Consider the following 22,436-nt stretch of genomic DNA (forward strand, 5'->3'; position numbering starts at 1 on the left):
CTGCCCCCAGCCTCCCTTGAGCTGCAGTTTATGTTACTGAAATCCATGCTGGGAGAGGAGCCCAGCCTGGTTGAATGCCCTGGCCTCTTTCTCCCACTCCTTTGGCTCAGCAGCCTCTGTGTACCAGACTTTACCCTCGTGTATATAAGGTTCTCTTGGTCTGGGCCTCCAGCCTCTATAGTCCAGTGTTCCTTCTCCACCCTGGGGCTGCCAGACATCCTGAACCCTGGTCCTGCAGATCATCCAGACTTCTCCCTTTTGTATGTGTGACCAAGTTTCATATGTGACCCAAAGAGTCCTGAGCTCTGTATGCTGGCATCTCTAGTCTTTGGGTTTGGGACTGGGCCTGCAGTTCCCATGTCCCAGGTGTCCCCAGTTGCTGCCATTTGTATGAGGACATACGTCTGTAGCTGCTGAGGTCTGTGTCACTGTCTTGTCTCTTGCATGAAATGGTGAGCTCTTGCAGGGCATGAGGTCCCTTCTCATCCCTTTGGGTGGCACACTGCACCCTGACGCCACGCACCTCACAGAAGCTTAGCACAGCCCTCCGTGAAGCAGCTTCCAGTGGAGGTTACTCTGCTTTGGGCATGTGTCCTCCAACACCAGCAGCAAGAGCCAGAACCCTGGCAAGGAGCTCGAGATGCCAGGCAAAGCCATGAGGTGCCTCTCAGGGACAAGAATCCGAAAGGCATCCTGGGTCCCCCCTCCCACCTGATGGTTGGTGACTTATTTTCTAGCCCTTGAGCACTTGCCAAGCCTCCCCTCCCTCTCTCCCTCTCGGGTTTACACCCAGCAGTGTTTGGCAAAGGGCATCCATCCAGCAAAAGTTCCTTAGCATAAATCTCTGGAGTAGGGGCGGAGGGAGTCATGCTGGTGCTTACACAGTCCTCACAGAGACAGGCACACCCCAGATGCATCCACACAGTGGCAGCAACAAGTCATCGGCTCCTGAGGAACTGGGATTTCTCCCTGCAGCACGTTGACAGTATCCCAACACAGGAACTTCTCTGAGGCCAGTCTCCTGCGGGCAAGGGGAGTCTGACCAGTGGACTCTTCCTTTGTTGGCCATGATATTAGCACCTCCCCTTTTTGCTCCTGGTCATCCAAGGAGGTTGGCTGGCTGGCCTTCCTTTCTCCTCTCCCTTCACAAAGTGCTCGGGCTTTGGCCCATGCTGACGTCACTGATCTCTCTCATCCCAAATCATGCATCTCTGCTTCCCATGGGAGAATGGGAAGGAGTGAGCTTCAAGAGACAATGCAGTTGGAGGCCGCCGAGTTGTTAATTTTTAGTTATGTGGCCTGGGGCAAGTCTCTTAATTTCTCTCAGCCTCACTTCGCTAATCTGTCAAATGGACATGATCATTTCAAACACCATGGTTGTTCCAAGGCAAAGCAGGATGGGATGCAGATGCTCAGGTCACTCTGGTGGCCTCTGACTAGCAAATATGGGGAGGCTTTGGGCAAGGAGGTCTCCATAGCTCAGCTCCCAGTGCACTTGGGTGTCATCTTTTAATGGAGTTGGTGGTCTGGAACTTGGTAGGGCAGCTTTTCAGGCATGGTCCCCACTAGAAAAAAGTAGCAGGCAAATGGATAGGTGACACCCAACGTGTCTTTCCTTCCCCCGTGACCAACTCCCATCCCAGACAGAACCCAGCCACCCTCCCTCTCACTGTCACTGGCCCTTCTCGTGAACTCACCCTCTGTTTTCTTCTCACTCTGCATCCAAAACCAGCTCCCAGTCTTCTCCCCGTAGCCTCACCACCATCTGTTTTCCTCCACAGAGATGGCTCCGAAGTCAAAAAAGAAGGGGCACCCCGGGAGGGAGCAGAAGAAGGTATGTGGTCTCGGGGGTGTCCTGTAGAAGGTGAGCAGTAGCCACCTGTCTTTGTGGGCCCTGGGGGGCCCCTATGTCTGACCCAGGCAGGTTCGGCTTGCCTGACATCAACCTGTCTGTCTGCAGCACCATCACCACCACCATCAGCAGATGCAGCAGGCCCCGGCCCCCGTGCCCCAGCAGCCCCCACCGCCTCCCCAGCAGCCTCCACCGCCTCCACCGCCGCCGCAGCCGCAGCCGCAGCCGCAGCCGCAGCCCCCACCCCCACCACCCCCACCCTCCATGCCACAGCAGGCAGCCCCCGCGATGAAGTCCTCGCCTCCGCCCTTCATCACCGCCCAGGTGCCCGTCCTGGAACCCCAACTCCCAGGCAGCGTCTTCGACCCCATTGGCCACTTCACCCAGCCCATCCTGCACCTGCCGCAGCCTGAGCTGCCCCCTCACCTGCCCCAGCCTCCCGAGCACAGCACTCCGCCTCATCTCAACCAGCACTCGGTGGTCTCTCCTCCAGGTGAGCTGCAGCCACACCTGCCGAGGTGTCGGGAGGTCCCCTTCCCACCCTGGGTGACTTTCAGAGTCTCAGTTGTCTCATCTCTAAGGGGAGGTCAGCAGCTTCCCAGGACCTTTTTGGAAATTACACAAGAGGCCCCAGGGTGGGCTTTGCATGGAGAGTTAGTGCTTTGGTACAGAAGATAATGGCTCAGGTCTTCTGCTGGGCCAGCCATTGTGTCAGATGGAGAAAGGTGTGACTCCTCCGCAGCTCCCAGTCAGCAGTGGAGGTTGAGGGGACACACGCTCACCGCAGAGAGGACATACCTGTGGGTTTCAGGCAAGGCTTGCTTTGAGACCTGCAGGGCGAGTGTGAAAGTGGGAAGCACTTGGAAAGGAGGAAGGTTGGGCTCATGGAGCGCAGGGCAGGGTGATGCTGGCGAGGGGCCCGATCCCATAGCTCTGCCTGGAAACTGTCCTTGTTCTTGAGTTTGTGGGAAGCCGAGGAAGATGGGGAGAGATTGCCAGTTGGAGAGAGACAAGCAGGAGGTCAGGGTGGAGTGGAAAGGTTGGGCTGGGGGCCGCGGGGCACGTGAGCCTCACTGCCGCGCTGTTGTGTCCTTCCAGCTTTGCACAATGCGCTGCCTCAGCAGCCATCACGGCCCAGTAACCGAGCTGCCGCCCTGCCCCCCAAGGCCGCCCGGCCCCCGGCCGTGTCGCCTGCCCTGGCCCAGCCGCCCCTGCTCCCGCAGCCCCCCATGGCTCAGCCCCCCCAAGTGCTGCTGCAGGAGGATGAAGATCCGCCTGCCCCACCCCTCACCTCCATGCAGATGCAGCTCTATTTGCAGCAACTGCAGAAGGTGCAGCCCCCTACACCACTACTCCCTTCCGTGAAGGTGCAGTCCCAGCCCCCAGCCCCCCTGCCGCCCCCACCCCACCCCTCGGTGCAGCAGCAGCTACAGCAGCAGCAGCAGCAGCCACCTCCGCCGCCCCCCCAGCCACAGCCGCCCCCCCAGCCACAGCACCAGCCCCCAACACGGCCCGTGCACATGCAGCCCATGCAGTTCCCAGCCCATATCCAGCAACCCCCACCGCCCCCCGGCCAGCAGCCCTCCCACCCGCCCACGGGCCAGCAGCCACCCCCACCACAGCCCGCCAAGCCTCAGCAAGTCATCCAGCACCACCCTTCACCCCGGCACCACAAGTCAGACCCCTACTCAACTGGTAAGTGCCGCCCGCCCCTGGGCCCTGGGGAGGCTGGCGCTAGGTCGAGTTTCGTTCTTGAGAAGCCAGATGGGTCAGTTTGTGCTGCAGGCTGAGATGGGCTCAGAGCTGAGCCTCGAAGGCCCTGGGGTTCGAGAGGAATAGCTGAAAGAGGGTGATGATACTTCATGAATTGTCTTTTATCAGTTGTTCATCTTGCTTATAAGCTGAGATGACGGAATCAGGCCCCTGTTGACCCCTTTCTGGAACTCATAGTCAAGTCACAGCTCATCGTGATTCCTGCTAGGTTGGGAAGCCACGAGCTCAGAGGTGGCACCTGCTTCACCTCTGGGGGTTGGGACAGGCTTCTTGGAGGAGGTGACCAGAGGACAAGCAGGAGCTAGTTTAATAAACAGTAGGGTGTGAGTTCCAGGCATAGCCAGGGACAGGTCTGTTTGGGAACCTGCAGAAAACAGATGCTCTGCTTTTGGTGTTGGGAAGCCCCCCTGGTGGAGCTGGGACCATGTCAGAGAGAATTGGGTCAAGACTTAAAAGTAGCCCAGGGCTCACCCATGAGCCGTTCCTGTCTCCTGCTCCCAGTCTCCAGCCTGATCCAAGCTGTCCTTTTCCTGTCAGTGGTATTGTGCAGGCCATGCCCTCTCACCTTCCCTAGGCACTTGTTTTTCAGGTGTCTGACCAAAACGTTCTGGCAACCATGGTGGGGCAGTGTTCTAGCAGATGCCTCATGATGTGGTGACGTGTGAGGGTCAGGGTTGAGATTCCTGGACTTGGCATGTAGACTGTGCAGCCTGGCTTGGGGGGCGCAGTGGGTGGTGCCTGCAAATTAAACAACAAGGCTTTTAACTTTAGGCTGTGACTGCTCCTAAACCCCGCAAAAGCTGCCAGGTGCCAAGTGGATCGCTGCACACCCTGAGCCAAGAACAGCTGGCTGACCTCCTTGGGAAAGACCAGTGGTGGTCCCAGCAGCCATGCAGCTGTGCCTGTTTTCCACCCTTGAGCAACGCTGGGTTTCCCTGTGGGGACCAGTGATGGGCAGGTGATGAGGTGCCTTTGGAAGAGTCAGCACTTGGGGCAGGACAGGTTCCCTCTGGTTACCTGTGCTTTGAGTCTCTGGGCCCATCTCCCCCTGAGCTCTTGTGGCCTGAAATGGGTCACAGGGGATGATGTGGGCTGGAGCCCAGCTGGGGAATTTGGGCCAAAGGCCAAGTTGTTGGCGTCCAAAGAGGCTTGGCAGGCATCCCTGGGCATCTAGCCAACTTGCAGGCACCACCCCTGAGCCACTGGGCTCCTGTCTAGGTTCTAGTGGATGAAGCCACCAGTGGGCAGGAGATTCCTGTAAGTCGTGGGCCTGAGAGCCTGCCATCATCCAGGTAATCCTCAGCAGGGGAGCCATCCCAGACAAGAGGCCGTTGTAGTCATGTATTTATGGATCACTGGCCGGGCCAGACCTGGGCAGCCCAGCACCAAGGCCAGCAAAACCAGTCACACAGGCCGGGAGCCAGGGCACAGGGACAGGCTGGTGCTCATGGGCATGTCATCTGCAAGCAGCTGTTCTGACTTCTAGGGTTAGTAGTGAGTTCCAGCTCTAAAGGGGCTGGGAGGTCCACCATAGCTGGGGCATTGAGATCTGTTCTGGGCCCATGGAAATGGGCACTTCTGGCTAGGGAACCTGTGGAGGGCCCAAGGGTGTCTGTGCTGGCAGACAGCAGCTGGAGGTAGTCCTGAAGGAGGTTGGTGGAAGGGCTGGCATGCAGCACCCAGCTTAGGTTGTTCAGCATGAGGCACAAGGCAGGGCCGGGACCAAAGGCACTGCAGAGAGGCGGCTATGTTAAGTGGACAGGTATGGCTTGTCCCACGCTGGAGCTGGCCAGGACATACCAGGGATTCAAGCAAGAGGGTGTCCACATACTGTAATTGGGGTGGGTGGAGTCGTCAAAGACGAGACTCAGCTCTGACAGCTTGCTTGGTCCTGAGGTGCTGGCCTGCTGTGATCTAGGACTGTTTCCTCACCAGTGAAGCTAAAGTATCAGGCTAAAGTGCTTTGACAGGCCTTTTCTAGGGGCCAGTAGCGGGGCTTTCCGGGTTCTTAGCCTGTGCTGGATGTTTGGACCCTGTGGCTACCCGGGTCCCCCAGCCTTTGGTTGGATAAGGGTTGAGTGGGCTGGCCCACTTTGCAAGAACCACGAGTCCAAGACCTGTTCTACCGTTCGCGCTGTGGTGCAGGCCAGTTCCAGGCTTCGCCCCTCCTCTGACTGGGCCTCAAAGGCTGAGTTGTGTTGGGGAGGTTCCTGGGGACCCGGCCCTTGGCCCACAGCAATTGTCTAGGCAGGCAAGTCGAGCCACATGGGGACGGCAGGGGGCCTAGGCTGCCTGCTCTGTGGGGTTTTTGACATCCCTGGTATTTAACCCAAGCCATACCAGAGAACTGTCTGGAGAGCTTTTAAAAAGTATTCAAGCTCAGACTCACGTGGGACCAAAAATATCAGGATCCGCACTTCTCCAAGTTTCCTAGTGGGAACTTTTTTTCTGACACACATGGTATCAAACAGCAGGACTGAGCTCATGGCTTCAGAGCCCTGCTGCACACTGAGCACAGCACCCAGCATGCCAGGGGCTCAGCCGTTGTGGGGCTTCCCTTGGGTTGGATGTGCCTAGAGGGGCCCAGGGCCGGCAGCCTCCCTACCGAACCTGCTGGTAAGCTCCTATCTCCTCTCCTAGGTCACCTCCGTGAAGCGCCCTCCCCGCTTATGATACATTCCCCTCAGATGCCACAGTTCCAGAGCCTGACCCACCAGTCGCCACCCCAGCAAAACGTCCAGCCTAAGAAGCAGGTAAAGGGCAGGGCTGGGCCACGGCCCCCAGGGACAGGCACAAGCCAGGGCCAGGGGCGCCTGACCGCCTCACCGGCTGCCATGCCTGTGCCATCCCAGGAGCTGCGTGCGGCCTCTGTGGTCCAGCCCCAGCCCCTGGTGGTGGTGAAAGAGGAGAAGATCCACTCACCCATCATCCGCAGTGAGCCCTTCAGCCCCTCGCTGCGGCCGGAGCCCCCCAAGCATCCGGAGAACATCAAGGCCCCCGTCCACCTGCCCCAGCGTGAGTGCCCTCTCCGCACCCAGCCGAGGTGGAGGCCCCCAGGCCTGTGCTGGATGTGAGCTTTCTGTGGGCCGGTCAACCATGCCCCACTGAGGTGGGGTGGGCACAGGCCCATGGGCTGTTTGTGTTCCAGGGCCTGAGATGAAGCCCGTGGATGTCGGGAGGCCTGTGATTCGGCCCCCTGAGCAGAACGCACCCCCACCAGGGGCCCCCGACAAGGACAAACAGAAACAAGAGCCGAAGACACCAGTTGCACCCAAAAAGGTAGGAACAGTGGACCCATGAGTGCCCCTCACCCTGACTCCAGGGAGATGCATTGGTGAGTGTCCTCAGACTTCAGGCCTCTCTCGAGGAGTCCAGACACAGCTGGGTCCCTAATCTGCCCCATGGTCTCTCTGCCTCGCAGGACCTAAAAATCAAGAATATGGGATCCTGGGCTAGCCTGGTGCAGAAGCATCCCACCACCCCATCCTCCACAGCCAAGTCATCAAGTGACAGCTTCGAGCAGTTCCGCCGGGCGGCCCGGGAGAAGGAGGAGCGCGAGAAGGCCCTGAAAGCGCAGGCTGAGCACGCAGAGAAGGAGAAGGAGCGGCTACGGCAGGAGCGCATGAGGTGGGTGCGGTCTCTGGGTGAGCGCAGGGCTCCCAGACCTTGCACTGGTGCCCGTGCTGACAAGGAGTCCCGCCCTGCTCAGGAGCCGAGAGGATGAGGATGCTCTGGAGCAGGCCCGGCGAGCCCATGAGGAAGCGCGTCGGCGCCAGGAGCAGCAGCAGCAGCAGCAGCGCCAGGAACAGCAGCAGCAGCAGCAGCAGGCAGCTGCCGTGGCCGCCGCCGCTGCCCCCCAGGCCCGGAGCTCCCAGCCCCAGTCCATGCTGGACCAGCAGAGGGAGTTGGCCCGAAAGCAGGAGCAGGAGCGAAGGCGCCGGGAAGCGGTGAGTGGGGTCTAGGGGGTGGCGGGGTGGGATCTGGTGGACCTCGCAGGGCAGGGATCCATCCACCCTTGGAGTTGGTGAGAAAGGGGGCCCAGAACCCAGAGAGGCAGGGTGCACTCACTCTCTGAGTTGGGGTGTGCAAGCAGAGATCCATCGAGTGGGTGCTCGGGACAGGGCTCCTTGTCAGCACTATGCTGGCCTCAGGTGCTCAGGCTGGGTGCTGGGAGGTTCCAGGGTGTGGGCCCTGAGAGAATAGCCAATGCTGCAGGTCAGGGGTCGGGGGCTGGGAGCCACCACAAGGGCAAGGCACCGAGTTTCACTCCCTCTCTCCCTCCTCTCTTCTCCAGATGGCAGCTACCATTGACATGAATTTCCAGAGTGATCTATTGTCAATATTTGAAGAAAATCTTTTCTGAGAGCACCTAGGTGACTTCTGACTTTGATTTTCTGGCAAAACATTGACTCTCCATAGTGTTAGGGGCAGCAGTGGAGGCAGTAGCAGCGGCAAGGGGGTGTCTCCGGGCCTGGCCCTCCTGCATGCTACGCCTGGGGCAGGCCTGATGGGCAGCTGAGGATCGCAGAGCCTATCTGCCTTACAGCCAGCCAGACGTCCCGCCACCCATCACCCCCCCACAGGACGTCGGCTCAGAGCACGCCTCACCATGAGCAAGTGCCGGCCAGACCCAAGCCCCGAGTCCCCGCGAGTTGGGCAGAGGCCCTTCTCTCCGCCAAATGTCTACACAGTATACACAGGACATCGTTGCTGCCGCCACCATGACTGATTTTCTGTCCCTGAGGACGTGACATTCATGACGTCCTGCCTGCCAGGAGTCCTTCCCCACACCCTCAGCTGCTGCTGCCCACACCCAGGAGACCAGGGCAAGCCTGCAAGAGCTGGAGGTGGCGAGGGAGCTGGCCCACCCCCTTGCTGGCACTGACTTTGCCTTGAACAGACCCCACCCCTCCCCTCCCCTCCCCCCACAAGCCTTTAATCGAGAGCCGCTCTCTGTAAGTGTTCGCTTGTGCAAAAGGGAATAGTGCCGTGGAGGTGTGTGTGTGTCCATGGCAATCTGGAGCGAGGTGACTGTCACACGCGCGTATGTGGGCCGGCCTCGCCGGGCGAGTGAGGCCACCAACCAAAGTCAGTTCCTTCCCACCTGTGTTTCTGGGTTTTTTTCTATATATATATTTTTTGTTGGATTCTATTTTATTTTTAATTCTCTCTTCTCCTCCAGACACAATGGCACTGCTTATCTCCGAAATGGTGTGATCGTCTCCTCATTGAGCGGCAGCTGCCACCGCGCTGTGGGTAGTGTGTGACCGTGGCTGTACTGTGTAGTGAAACATAGTTGGCATATCTTTGTTTGAAGTTTGTTGGTGACTCCACCAAACTGGTGTAAAAAAAAGCTCAAAAAAAAAAAAACCCACAAAAAACAACGAAACAAAAACCTACAAAACACACACACAAAAAAACTGCCTATATTTTACTCAATTTCAAACTTTATTAGTCTATTTTTAATTATAAAGTCAGAAAGCTGCATTTTCTTTCCCCTTTTTCTGCCCCTATTCGTCGGCTTCTTTGTTTTTTAACGTCAAATCTGTTTGAGGGTTTTTTTGTTTTGTTTTGTTTTTTTAACCAGGAAAGGAAGGGCCAGGGCATGAGGCGGGCACAGGGGGCCAGGGGCCACAGGCCACAGACTGAGGCAGAGGCTCCCTGCCCGGCGCCTGGCCCTTATCAGCCGGCTGCCCCTTCCCCCACTTTTTAAAAAATTTTGTAATTGGAGCCCTTGGTGAGTTTACGTGTGCCATGAGAACCCACTCTACACCACGACGCTGGTGCCTCAGTGTTGGCCAAACTCTGGAGTCACTGACTGGTTTGACTTTCATACGGTGAATATGCATTTGGTCTGTACTGATCATGGAATAAACACATCTCTCTTTTTTAATGCTGGTGTCTCCCTGACATTTCTTTGTGAACCACCTGTTGCCTAGGCTAGGCCCAGGGGGCCCTCCAGACCACCTTTGTACAAGAACTACCACCGGGGACCACCTGGCCTGTCTGGCCTGACTGCTGTCCCTAGGCAGGAACTGCCCCCACAAGCTGAAGCTATGACAGGGAGCCCAGGTACCCGTTCTTCCTGTGGACCCTGGCCTAGGTTGATAACATGCTCCAGCAGAACCTGGCCAAACTCGAGACAGTATTCTTCCCCTTTGCCCTTCCTCCATCTAGTACCCCACTTACCAGAGGACTTGAGTCACTTCCCCCACCTTGCCTGTCTACCGAATTCCTCCTTTCATTTAAGCTCAGGGTTAACCAAGTATTCTTAGATAAGTGTACAACCCCCCAAATAGGATCCTCACCCGCCCCCAAGAACACACACACACATTCCTGCCCAAGAAAGTCCACCAGGTGGATACCCTGCTGCCCTGCCTGTATGCCCATCTGTATACACACCCCAGCCACAGGGTGATGGCAGTACCCAAGAGCGGCCCCCAGGATGTAAGATGAAAGTATATAATTTATATGTATGCAAAGACACAAAGTGAAACATTTCCAGCACTCTTTATTAACCTACACCCCCCCCCCTTTTCAACCGGAAAGGCCCTGTATTGTCTTGTGTTTGGGATCTGCTAAACCTCCTAGCGATGGTGTAGTTCAGGCATTCAGCCAGAGACGTCTTGCCCCTGTTACAGGCACTTCTCCCCTTTTCCCTCAACGAGCACTTCCTCATATACCACTGTGCTGGTTCAAGTGTGACTTAATATTTTGGTCCCTTGGGGTTCCTTCCATCTCATCCCACTCCCTCATTTTTTTCTGTTGTTTTGTTAAGAAACCACCCCAGGCCAAGTCTGACTTCAGCTGGATAAATGGTTTTGTCTGCACCTTCCTTCTAAGGTTTTTAACTCTGCCATGGCCCTCTCCACACCTCCCTAATGGGTGTTTAACTGGGTTGTAATTAGAACTTGGATCTACTATTTAATTTCTCTGGCCATTTCCCAATCCTTCCCACAGTACTAGAAATCTTAGTTCTATACAAGAGTAAGAGGTGTGTACAAGCCCCTACTGTACTGTATGCACGGATCGCTTGGCCAATAATTATGTCAGTGAATCTGAGACTTGTATTAAACACTTTAGACATTTGTAGAAGGGAATTCGTAGACTTTTCACTTATATACTAAAGGTTTTTTTTTGTGCAGTTCTCATTGCAAAAATAAACATTTGTACTGAATATAAAATTACCTTCCTGTGACTACTGCTGTCTTTTTGTTTAAGGGCAGACCTGGGTGGATGGGGGGAATGTTCTGTAGCTGAGAAAGAAGGGAGGTCCATAAACACCCACCAGCCATGCAGCCAGATTAGAAGACTCGAGTGATACTGGGATCATCAAATGGTTGGAAAATTGATTTGATGGGAGATATAAATGAAACCAAAGCTGTGATACCGGCTAATCATGCAAGAAAAGGTAGGTGATAAGTACAGGGAGAACAAACGTTTGTACAATATAGGCGGTGTAATCAGAGACGTCTGTTTGGTTCTGAGATACACCGTTTACTAAGGCAGAACCGCATAAACCAAACCACTTTCCTTATAAATAGGAACCCATGGACTTAATTATGGTCCCAGAACGAGTGTAACGTTTAGCAGCCTCGACAATACAAATAAGGTTAAGTTGGTGTAAGGGAAAAAGGAAGGTGACAAAAATGAGTGTTTCAAGTTAGAGGAAACCAATGGGAAAACTAAACATGGAAATGACTTGTGCAGTGGTGGTGAGGAGATAAGTCAATGGATAATGCCCCGAATTCATAATCAAGAAATAGCCACATAAGCACATTTAGAGATAACTAGGTAACCATCAGAAGAAAGCTAAAATCTAATAACTTCCTCCAGGCGAAAAGAAAGGTGGAGCCCAAGACTGCTACTTTTTCTCAAGTCCTGGACTGCTGTTAAGCCAGCTGTTAGACTTTGGGCAAATGACTTAATTCACGAATTTTTCAGGTGGTCTGTAATACATGGAGGTGATAATAGTACCTACACCTAACAGAATTGTTACAAGGGTTAAACGATAAGTGACCTTGAAATGTTCTGGATCTTGTGGGGGAGGTTGCAAAACAGGAGGAAGAAGTTACCCTACCGAACTTCTCGCCCGCCCCAGCTCCGCTTCCTCTTTCGCCCAAGAGCCCCAAGAGTGACTCCACCAGCCCTGTTCTCCGTCGCCGGAGCCGAGCCTGCCCTCGAGCAGTCAGTCTCCCTGCCTTCATTGGCCGCCACCGGCGGAGCCCCGGCCTCAACAACTGTGGATTGGCTCCTGAGCGGGACCTGTCGCCGGCAAGTCAATGACCAACGCTGTCCAATCAAATCTGTGCGAGGGCTGGTCGACGAGTCCGCTGGACCAACTGGAGGCCAGCACCGGGTGGAGGCAGCTGGACTACCGTTGGAATCAGGGCTTGATGAAGGTGCTGCTAGATCTCTCGGAGCCAGACGGAGGGGAGGGTCGCACGCTCCAGGACGGGGAGCTCCCGGAGTGGGGATGGTTGAGGCAGCAGTGGTTTCCTGGGCCTCCTTGGGCCGCGGCGACAGCCTATGCCTCCCCCTATCCCCAGCCATGGCACTGCCTCGCCCCCTCCTTCCGCTTCCGGACCCTCCTGACCCGCCATATTAGGTTCCGACCCCGCCCCTCCGTCTCATTGGCCCGTATCCAAGCTGACCCCCATTTCATTGGCCCAGCTCTTGCACCCGAGCCATCCACGCCCAGGCTCGGGTCTTCTCCGCCCAACGTTTGGCCCCGCCTCTCCTAGGCTCCACCCTCATCCCACCCCCCCAAGCCACGCCCCTATCCCTTAAAAATGCTCCTGGGCCAAGTTGGATCCACCTTTCCAGCTGGTAGGCCGCACCTACGCTGGTTTGCCCCGCCCCCGTGCTCCAGGTTCCGCCCATTTCACTCAGGGCGGCCCCTCTCTCCGTTTGCGCAGGACCAGATCTCCCTCCAGACTTTGGAACCCCCCACCCCAATACGGGAGTCCTACCGGATCCCATCACTTCTTAATCCCCGTCCAACCCCTTCTAGGTCCTGCGCATTGTCCTAGCCCCTCGCATTCCCTCTCCTCTAGGCTCCTCCCCAGCCACTGGAGCCTAGTCCTCGCAGGCTCCACCCCCGCACCTCCAGCCTTGCTCCCAGTCGCGGTCAAGCCCAGGTGTTTACCTAGTACATGGGTGAGTCGTTCACAGTGGCAGTTTCGGTCTGAGCCCCCGCCTCTTCTCTCGACGCGTTCCGCAAGCCTTGCCGGCACGGAAGGGCCCCAGATCAAAGGCAGTGGGCTCCCCAGCCCGGATCCCGCCTCGCAGCAGCTGCCCGCGCCCCTCGCCCGTACCCCAGACGGCAGCGCGGCCGTCCCGGAACGCGTCGACATGCCCGAGCTGGTGGTGACAGCGCTGCTGGCGCCGTCGCGCCTCACTCTGAAACTGCTTCGTGCTTTCATGTGGAGCCTCGTGTTCTCCGCGGCTCTGGTGGCCGCAGCCGTCTATGGCTGCATCGCGCTCACGCACGTGCTATGCAGGCCCCGACGCGGCTGCTGCGGGCGTCCCCGGCGCACCCCACCCGCCTGCTTGAGCGACCCCACGCTGGGCGAGCACTGCTTCTTGACCCTCAAGGTGAGCGCGCGGGGGTGCCAATCGGGGTTTCAAAGGTCGAGGAGCCTGGGAGGGGGGCCGTGTGGAGCCAGCCCCGGGTGGCAAATGGTTGAATCCAAATCTGGGCAGGGGGAAAGGGAAGAAGGGTTTCCCAGGACTCAGACTGTGCCCTCCCCCAGAGCTCGGGTCTGCGCCTGCACTATGTCTCCGCTGGACGTGGCAATGGGCCCCTCATGCTGTTTCTACATGGCTTCCCGGAGAACTGGTATGTCAGAATGTTACACAAGGGATGTGGACTGTTACATACCCGAGAACTGATATGTCAGAGGCCAAGGGGTCTGGACGCAGAAGGCTCGGGGGAGGTGGAGCTCAGATCACCAGAGCACCCAGGAGAAGAGGATGAGGCTGGGTAGACTAGGGACGCAAAGTATATAGGGCCCATATAGGGCACTCGCTAACAGGGGTTCCGCAAAGACAGATGAGGACCAGAGGGTCTGAAAGGTTGGGACAAAAAGTATCCATGTTGCGGCTGCCCTGGATCCAGGGCACACATGGCCTTAGCCTCAGATTAGGGCTCCCCATCCTCCCTTCTGGGAAATCCAAGGCAGAAAGGTGAGGTCACCCAGGGTCTCTGCTAGGCATAGGGCAGAGGTGCAGCCTGGGGACCCTGACTCAACTTCCCTCCCTGGCCCGCCCGGCAGGTTCTCCTGGCGCTACCAGCTCTGGGAGTTCCAGAGCCACTTCCATGTTGTAGCTGTGGACCTGCGGGGATACGGCTCCTCTGATGCACCGAAGGATGTGGACTGTTACACCATCGACCTGCTGATGACAGATATTCAGGATGTCATTCTGGGCCTGGGTGGGGATGTTCCCCAATCCCAGCACTGGCCTCCCTCATCCCTGCCTCACCTCTACCTAGCATCTCACTTATACTGATTCCTCTGACCCCCCCCCACCAGGTTACCCCAAATGCATCCTCGTGTCCCATGACTGGGGTGCACTCCTAGCCTGGAATTTCTCCATCTACTACCCATCCCTGGTGGAGCGGTTGGTGGTGGTCAGCGCTGCCCCCATGTCAGTGTACCAAGGTGTGTTGGGGAGTCTGGGATGCTAGGATGTACCTTTAGGAAGAGATGTGTGTGTGTGTGTGTGTTTGTGTGTGTGTGTGCGTGTGCGTGCGTGTCTGATGGCACTTCTCTGTCCACCAGTCAACACTCCATGGACTGGAGGCACAGTGGTGAACCTGGGTCTCTTCCCACATGATTCTCCTACCCAATCTACCATCCATGACAATACACCTAGGAGTAACCCACATTTTTTTGAGCACTTACAGGTTACAGTTGCTCTGACAAGGAGCCTGCTTGTCACAGTAACCTACACAAGCCTCCTGGGCTCATGAAAGTGTTATCCCCATGGCCCAGTCGGGAAGTGGAGGCAAGAGAGGTTAAATGTCTTTCTTCTGGCAGGGAAGACAGAGATAACTAAAAGCAACTACGATAGCCTGAGATGTCATCACCTATTTTTAATTCCCAGCATTATAATCATAGCTGTATGCCCTCTCTCTTCTTGTTGTTTCTTTTGGGGGGGGGTGGAATTAAGTTTATTTTCACTTATTTACTTACTTACTTATTTATTAATGGAAGCACTGGGGATTGAACCCAGGACCTCATGCATGCTAATCATACACTCTACTCCTGAGCTATTACCCTCCCCCCCAATAAGCTTTCTTTATGTTGTTTCTTATGTGTCTTGGTCTCCAGCTCCCTGAGGGCAAAGGAGTTTTGTCTGTTCCATTCACTGCTGTGTCTCCAGGGTCTAGAACAGGAACTGGTACACCATAGGTGCTCAATAAATGTTTGCTGAGTGAAGTGGGGGAAATGCATCACAGCCTGGGCAGGGGAAGCACTCCAGTGGCTGTGGGGCTCCCGGGAGCTGTGAGGGGAAGCACCCCCATTCTATGGGCACAGTGACCACTTGGCAGAGAAGGAAGCTGGTGCCTGTCCTCACAGGCTCAGGCAGGCAGCAGTGGCATTCGTGAGTGTTGGCATCTCTGGGTTCCTGGCCTGGGTATGTGTAGAGCGCCGAGGTGTGGGGCCACCCAGGCCCAGGCCTGATGCCTGCCTTCCCCTCCCCCTAGACTACTCTCTGCGCCACATCGGCCAGTTCTTCCGTTCCAACTATGTGTTCCTGTTCCAGCTTCCTTGGCTGCCCGAGAAGTTGTTGTCCATGTCTGATTTCCAGGTGCAGTAGGGTGCAGGCCCGGGGGTGGGTGGAGGGTTGTGGGTTGTGACTGAAGCCAGAGTCCTGCTGTGTCCCCAGATCCTGAAGACCACCCTCACCCACCGCAAGAGGGGCATCCCACACTTGACGCCCAATGAGCTCGAGGCCTTCCTCTATGACTTCTCACAGCCCGGTGGCCTCACTGGGCCCCTCAACTACTACCGAAACATCTTCAGGTGAGACCAGACCCCAGGCAGAAGCTCAGGAGGGTTGTGGGGCCTAGGGTGGGGTGGGGCGGGGAGCCAGCCATCCTTCTGCCTGTCTGTCTATCTGTCTTGGTCACAGGAACTTTCCCTTGGCGCCCCAGGAGCTGGCCACGCCCACACTGCTGCTGTGGGGGGAGAAGGACCCATATTTTGAACTGGGGCTGGTGGAGGCCATCAGCAGCCGTTTTGTGCCCGGCCGGCTGGAGACCCACATCCTGCCAGGTGTGGGGCACTGGATCCCACAGAGCAACCCAAAGGAAATGCACCAGTACATGTGGGCCTTCTTGCAAGACCTGCTGGACTAGTGGCCCTTGCTAACTGGCCTACATGCACCTGGGAGTTTACAGAATGTAGATACAAGGGTGGACCCCTGATGCCACACAGGTGTGGAACTCCTAAATTGAACACAAGTGCTTCTGTGGGTGCTCTCAGACACCCCACCCCCAGATGCTCATACATATGCATGAATGCATGCACGGGTGAACAAGTTCTTTGAGCCTGAAACCAGGTACGCCTCTCTGTGGAGCCAGATGCTGAGTGTCCTACCTCTCCCCTCCACGAGGCCCCACTCTTCTAGCCAAAGTCAGTCCCCAGAGCTGCACAAACCAGAAACTCTGACCTTTCTGTCCCTGGCTTCCACCTCCAGTCTGAGTCTTCAGCTAAATGCTGCTCTGTCCAGTACGATGCTTATAGCCACATCTGGCTACTTCAATTTAAATGCAAATGAATTAAAATGAAATACAATGGGAAAATCAATCCCTCTGTCACACTAGCCATATTTCAAGGGCTTGATTGCCACATCAGCATAGAAGGTTCTATAGGACAGTGCTGGTGAGGGTATTCCTAGTCTAAGAAGAGGGGGCGTCCCTGCCGGAGCACCTCACCAAGGGAGGACCTTCATGGGCAGGTAGGTGGATGTCCAGGCTCCTCTCCAGCCAGGCCCTGGGCAGCTCCCACGATCTCCCTCTCGATTATGACTCCAGGCCTTGTAAGGTCAAGTTCTCTCGCCACAGCCTGGGAAAGCTCCCTGGGACCCCTGTCTCAGATCCATGGGAAAACAGCTCTTGGCCCTGTTAGGATATGTGAGATTCTGGACTCCACACGGGAAGGGACTGGCTCCCTGAATGGCCATCTGGGGTCTGAGGCCTGTTTCTCTAGTTTCTGGAACCCTCTACTCTAAATTAACCACAGTTTCTGCTCATTCTTTCTGGGGACTCCTCCCTCCAGCCTCTAAATGACAGCCGTACAAGTGGAGGATGAGCCTAGCCCAGACTGGTCACAGCATTAACTTCTATCTCCTAGCCTTTGCCTGGCCTTTGGGAACACTGTCATGACTCGCAGCCTCATGATGAGTCAGTCTGGGGACCCAGCGGACCTCAGAAATACATTCTCTTATCTCTGAGATGGGCCTGTCTGGCCAAAGCCTGCCTACTGGTCCCCCGCCTCTGCCCTCCCTTGTTCCCGACATAAAATCCTTTCACTCATTATGTGTGTCAGGAGCTGGGGATAGAGTGTGAACCAGGACACAGCCCCTATTCTGGAGTTAACAGAGAATAGGCATAGAGAGCTATGTGATGTGTGATAGGGCCCAGGAAAGGCTTCTCTGGCTGGGGGACAGAATTTTCATGAGTGGGAGGCAGTAAATAGGAAGGTCAGAGGCTGGACTAAGATTGGGCTACTGGAGTATCAACATGGAGAAAAGTGGCTGCTAGGATAGAGCAAACGAGGAGTAGCACGGAAGAAGAGGCCACAGCCAGACCGCCAGGGGCTTCGAAGAGTTTGGATTTGATTCTCAAGGGGAGCCAGGGGAGGGTTTTCAGCAGGGGAGGGACATGGTTTGCATTTTGAGAAGTTCCCTGTGGCGGCTGAACAGCCCTACCCAAGACTGAGAGCTAGGATACAGGCCCAGTGCTGCGTACGGCATCAGAACTAGACAGTCCCTCGGGCCCGACCCATTCTCACCCCCAGCCAGAGTGGGAGCAGTACCCTCTCTAAGGCCGGGAAGATGGGCGAGAGGAGGAGGGAACCCGAGACCTCAGTCTGGGGCGAAGCTTGCTTGCAGGATGAGGATGGTGTGTCCGGGGGGGCGATGGGTCTGGTGACCGTTGCCAAGGTGACGGGGAAAGGGCTGATGGTTGACCGGAACGGGTCGTGGTTGTCTGGGTGACCAGAGGGGCCCAGGCGAAGGCTGACGGGAGGCCTCGGAGAGTTACCGGGGAGACAGGGTCCGCTGACGGTTGCCAAGGTAACGAGAAGTCGCTGTGTTCCGCCTCCGCGGCTGCAGGCGGGAGAAATGCAGTGCGGTGGGGTGGGGAGGAAGGGAAGCGATCGATTTGATTGGGGGGAGTCCTGGCAATTAAGCCAATAGCGACTCGTAGCTCGGCTGAAGCCCGTCCTCCCAACCTGAACCAATCCGGGCGCGTCTTTCTTCCGGCCGAGGGGCTCCGAGAGCGCATCACTTCGCAAGGGAGCCTGCACCCTGAGGGTTTGGACTCGGACAGCTCCGGCTGAGGCCCCTCCCAGGCTCAGCCTCTCCCTCTTGCTGCTCTGAGCTCCCGCCTCCAGACCACCTTCCATCGTTTTCTCCCTCTACATTCATTCATGCATGCATTCATTCATTCATTCATTCACACACGCACTCATTTACTTGTCCCTGTTACCAGTTCTAAGCCGGGGCCCCGCACCAGAGGAGGGACGGGAGAGAAGAAGCCGGGTCGATACTCCCAGCCCTATGTGGTCAGGCCCCAGTGGAATAAGGAAATTGGAGGGAGAGGGCAGACTGCTTGGAGGAGGTGGACTTAGAGCTCAACCTGACAAGAATGTGCCCCAATCCACGGAAGCTTCCCATTCACGAGTGATTTAGCATTTCTGTGAGACCGGGAGGAAAGTTTGGAAGAGGAAGAAGTGGAATTGCAAAGGGCTTCGAACACCAGGCCAGGAGCTTGATCCCCAATGTGATGGGGGCCCCAGGGGAAGGTCCGGGACATATCTGTGTATCTGGAATACTACTTGGGGGTTGGTGAGGGGGCAGGACTAGGGGGGATGTGTGAGGTTGGGGAGGCCTGGAAGGCGGATGGACATAGTCCAGGCAGTAGAGGATGAGGTCCAAGTCCAGGCACTTGGGGGAGGAGCAGATACACAGGGAAGGCCAGAAACAGGTTTAGAGTATGTTCAATCTGTTGTGGCTGGATTCCTGAGGCAGGAACATAGAAGCCTCTAACGGGTTAAAGATGAATGGTCCCAGCAAGCATCAGTGTGTGGTGGGACAGAAGGTCAGTGAAGCTGGGAGAGAGAGTGAAGTCTCCCGAGAACAGAGTGGAGAACAAGACTGGAGACTGAGCCCTGGAGACCCCCTCAACATCTAAGGGACAGGCAGAGGAGAGAGACCTGGGGGGCGGGGCAGACAGGTGTGAGAGGACTGAGCCATGTAGATCATGAGGGAGGAAACCTGAGAGTAGGGGCTGAGGACAGCAGGCTTGCATACTCTGAGTGCAGTTAAGCAGGGATGGGAGGTAAGACTAGGGACTCCAGTCGGGAGCCTGGAGGGAACAACTGGCACATTCAAATGGGGCAATTTGAGGCAGGGCTGCTACAGGGATCATATACAGTGGGCAGGGTTTGGGGAAAACATCAGGGATCGGTAAGCACTCCTGGAGAGCCATTACCATCTCTGGGTCCCCCTGACTGGGAAAAGGGAAGGAAGGGTGTTAGCAGAGCCCAGAGAGAGGTTTGTGTGAACAGGGCCTTTGGTCAAGAGACACAGTGAGTCAAAGTGGTGACCCTACAGGGAAAGATACAGGAGGATTAATATCCTGTTCGCTCCCCTCATCCCCACTTCACCTTCTACCAGTGCCTCCTATTGGCCACACCCAGCTGGAAGCCAGAGTACAAGGATGTCCACTGATACAGCCTGTAGAGGTCAGCCTCTTGGGGCGGAGAACAGTGGAGCAGGGAAGAACAGAGCCAGTGGCAGGGGGGTGAGAGGTGGGGAAGAGGAGCTTGGGGAAGGGGTGTGTGTGTGAGATGAGCACTTGCTGCAGATTTCACTTTATCACGGAAGAGACCTCGACCTGTGGCCAAGGGGGGAAGTAATGAAAAGCCCAGGGAGGTGCTCCCCTTCTCCGAAGCAGGAGGCGGCCAGGGGAGTGGGGAGAGACAAATATCACACCTGTGGGGAAGAAGGAAGGCAAGTTTCAGGAGCCAGGGAGGCACGGAGGCAGTTAAAGGACATCAGAGTGTCAAAGTTCAGAGGTGAGCAGGTGGAGATGGGTTCCTGGGTGAGGCCATGGGCAAGGAAGGTTGGAGTCGTCTGGGCCCAGGTCTTATGAGGCCAAGACATCCACTGGATGTTCTACCCAGTGGAGGGTCTTACAGCAGGGAACACCCCACCCCGGCCAAAAGGATGGGGTATGGCCTCCCCTCTTCTGCCTAGAGCTGTAGAGCCAGTAGGTACTTGATTTGACATGCGTTCCCTTCCTTTCACTCCCCTTTCTTCCACATTCAGTCCTCACACCCACTCCTCCTCCAGGAAGCCCCAGCAGCCCCCATCCCTTCCTCTGATCAAGCCCTGGTCTAATGGAAGCCAGACATGTCTGTGTTCAGACAGGGACATCTCAAAGGCTGGCTCTGTGCAGCTTCAGGTTCCAGCTTCTGGGTCTTGCTCTTCCCCTGAGCTGTGTTGGGCACATTCATTCATTCAACTGACAAGTATTTTACCCCCTGGATGTCAGGCACTATGTTAGATATTGGGGATCCAGCAGTGAGCAAGACAGAGGCACACAGAGCTCAGAATGATGTAGGAGACACGTAGGATCACAAGGTAGGGTAGGAGCTGAGATGGAAGGGACCATGAGAGCCAGAGGAGACCATGGAAAACCTCGGAAGTTTCCCTGGGAGAAGAAATGACAGACCTTCCGGTGTTATCTTTTCCAGCCTTGATCAGATCAGCTCCCCTGTGCTGAAACCCTCCAGCGGTGTCTACTGTGCTTTTGATATAATCCCAGACCCTCTGGCCCCTTGGAACTTGGCCCCGTCATCTTCCTTCACTTCCCACCCCTTGCTCACTCTGCACCCAGCACCCTGGCCTCTTTGCTGTTCCTCTTATCCACCCACTTTTTCCTCCTCTGGGCCTTTGCACTTTCTGTTCCCTCTCCCTGGAACGTGCTTCCAGACTGTTTGCCTCGATAACTTGTTCTCTTCCTCCAGGTCTTAGTTCTAATGTTCGCTTGTCAGTGAGGCCTGTCTTGACCCCCTACACTGAAATCTCTCCATCTCTGTCTCACTTGCTGGTTTTTATTTGTTTGTCTTCTTGTTTCTTATCTGTCTCCCCTATCAGAGCAGGAAATGGCTGTCTTTGTCACCTCTACCTATAATAGGGTCTTACACCAAGTATTTACTCAGTATATGTTTGTTGAATGACTGAATGAAGTGAGGGGAGCTGGCGGGTCAGAGTGAGCCGCCAGGTGAAAGGAGTCTTCTGAGTATGAGAAAGGCATTCCTGGCAGTGGGCACAGCCTATGCAAAGACTGGGAAGGCTGGGAGACAGGGAAGGAAAACTGGCGATGTGAGGAGGATGTCACTCTGGATAATGGGGAGCCATGGAGGATTTGAGTGTGAGAGGGCTCCAGAGAGGTAGCAGCCAGGACAGCTGGCTGGGTCTGCAGCCCACAGCCCCTGGGGTCCAGCCTTCCCACTCTTGCCCAGGCCCCAGACCCGGCAGCCCTCCCTCCTGCCAGTTCTTGTTGGGATCCCATGGCCCACTGCTGGGGCATGAGGGCCTGGCCCCAGCTTCCGTGTATAGAGAACGGGACTGTGGTCCCAAGAGGACAAGCTAAGGGCACGTTCTCAGGTTCCTGGTCAGCGGGCCTGGGCCCAGCAGCTGTGTCTTGGCCTGGCCCCAGGTCCTGCATCCCTGGGGACTGAGCTCATTGAGGAGAAATGCAGTCCCTGGCCAAGGCGGCAGGCAGGCAGGGGCAGGGGAGACGGCTCAAGCCCACCCCTACCCCCACCACATTGGGAACTGGGCTGCTGCCTGCTGCAAAGCCGTGGGAATGATTGCTCTGACTGTCCTGTCCTCCAAGGATCCAGACACCTTGGGCTATTCCTGCCACCAGGGCTGGAAGGCAGAGCAGAAACCTGGAGAGGGGACCCTCAACTTCTGCCTTGCTGAGTGGGTGCCCTTGGAGTTGTGGGGGCTTCAGAAAGGGACTGGCACACAGTAGGGGCTTTGTATACGTAATTTCCTTTTGTCCCCACTCCCCCCCATGCTGTACTCAGCCTGCGTTTTCACCATTACTGCTCTCTCTCCGTTTCTGTCTGCCGCAGGTCATTGGATCAGCAGAGTTGCAGGCTTTGGACTTCCTGCCAAGCAAAATGCGTGTACAGGTTCTTGGTTGCTCCTTGTAATGGGGAGTTCAGCACCTCTTAGAGCAGCTATTCCAGCAGAAAGTTCTTTCTCAGATGGGTCAGGGGAGGAGCTAGCCCCACTACTAAAGCCCCTACCTTTGCTCCTGGACCTCCAGATCCTTTTCTGGACCCCCAGACCTCTGGAATGGTACTGAAGAGAGTGGTCTGGGCCCCCTGTGGTGGCTCCTCTGGGCTCAGCATCCCAACTCATTCAGCCACTTCCTGAGTCACCAAGCCCCCCTATGCTGCCCCCTCAGTGCCTGACTCATGCTGGGCAATGCTGACCCCTGAGGAACCCCCAGTATAGAGGGAAGAAAGAGCCGGATACAGACACCCCAAAAGTA

The 22,436-nt window shown here is 56.2% G+C and overlaps 2 protein-coding genes across 10 annotated transcripts in view; both read left to right on the plus strand.

Moving 5' to 3' along the window:
* BRD4 (bromodomain containing 4) overlaps nucleotides 1-9,518 on the plus strand; it is an 81,698-nt gene extending 72,180 nt beyond the window's left edge. For 4 of the 9 annotated variants that reach the window (XM_074350559.1, XM_074350558.1, XM_074350561.1 and 1 more), the window contains 8 exons: nucleotides 1,782-1,834; nucleotides 1,961-2,345; nucleotides 2,951-3,547; nucleotides 6,266-6,640; nucleotides 6,774-6,904; nucleotides 7,047-7,252; nucleotides 7,335-7,572; nucleotides 7,920-9,518. In XM_074350559.1, the coding sequence (XP_074206660.1) occupies nucleotides 1,782-1,834; nucleotides 1,961-2,345; nucleotides 2,951-3,547; nucleotides 6,266-6,640; nucleotides 6,774-6,904; nucleotides 7,047-7,252; nucleotides 7,335-7,572; nucleotides 7,920-7,988 (2,054 nt within the window). In that variant the 3' untranslated portion in view covers nucleotides 7,989-9,518. Of the gene's footprint in view, nucleotides 1-1,781; nucleotides 1,835-1,960; nucleotides 2,346-2,950; nucleotides 3,548-4,396; nucleotides 4,584-6,265; nucleotides 6,641-6,773; nucleotides 6,905-7,046; nucleotides 7,253-7,334; nucleotides 7,573-7,919 lie in introns of those variants that run through there. The other 5 variants (XM_074350556.1, XM_074350557.1, XM_074350563.1 and 2 more) reach the window with 5 other exon arrangements.
* Nucleotides 9,519-12,428: 2,910 nt separating this feature from the next.
* Nucleotides 12,429-16,443, plus strand: EPHX3 (epoxide hydrolase 3). Its single transcript, XM_010962126.3, has 7 exons — nucleotides 12,429-13,222; nucleotides 13,381-13,466; nucleotides 13,903-14,060; nucleotides 14,161-14,289; nucleotides 15,339-15,442; nucleotides 15,521-15,657; nucleotides 15,767-16,443. Exons 1-7 carry the CDS (start codon nucleotides 12,980-12,982, stop codon nucleotides 15,990-15,992), a joined length of 1,083 nt encoding a protein of 360 aa, XP_010960428.1. The 5' UTR covers nucleotides 12,429-12,979; the 3' UTR covers nucleotides 15,993-16,443.
* Nucleotides 16,444-22,436: the final 5,993 nt, after the last annotated feature.

Source organism: Camelus bactrianus, chromosome 22 (genome assembly GCF_048773025.1).
Source record: "Camelus bactrianus isolate YW-2024 breed Bactrian camel chromosome 22, ASM4877302v1, whole genome shotgun sequence".
Classification (NCBI taxonomy): domain Eukaryota; kingdom Metazoa; phylum Chordata; class Mammalia; order Artiodactyla; family Camelidae; genus Camelus; species Camelus bactrianus.

Coding starts and splice junctions, on each gene's coding strand:
- EPHX3 (XM_010962126.3), top strand. CDS start 12,980: ATGCCCGAGCTGGTGGTGACAGCGCTGCTGGCGCCGTCGCGCCTCACT. Junction 15,443..15,520: donor TGTCCATGTCTGATTTCCAG/GTGCAGTAGGGT, acceptor CTGTGTCCCCAG/ATCCTGAAGACCACCCTCAC. Junction 15,658..15,766: donor TACTACCGAAACATCTTCAG/GTGAGACCAGAC, acceptor TCTTGGTCACAG/GAACTTTCCCTTGGCGCCCC.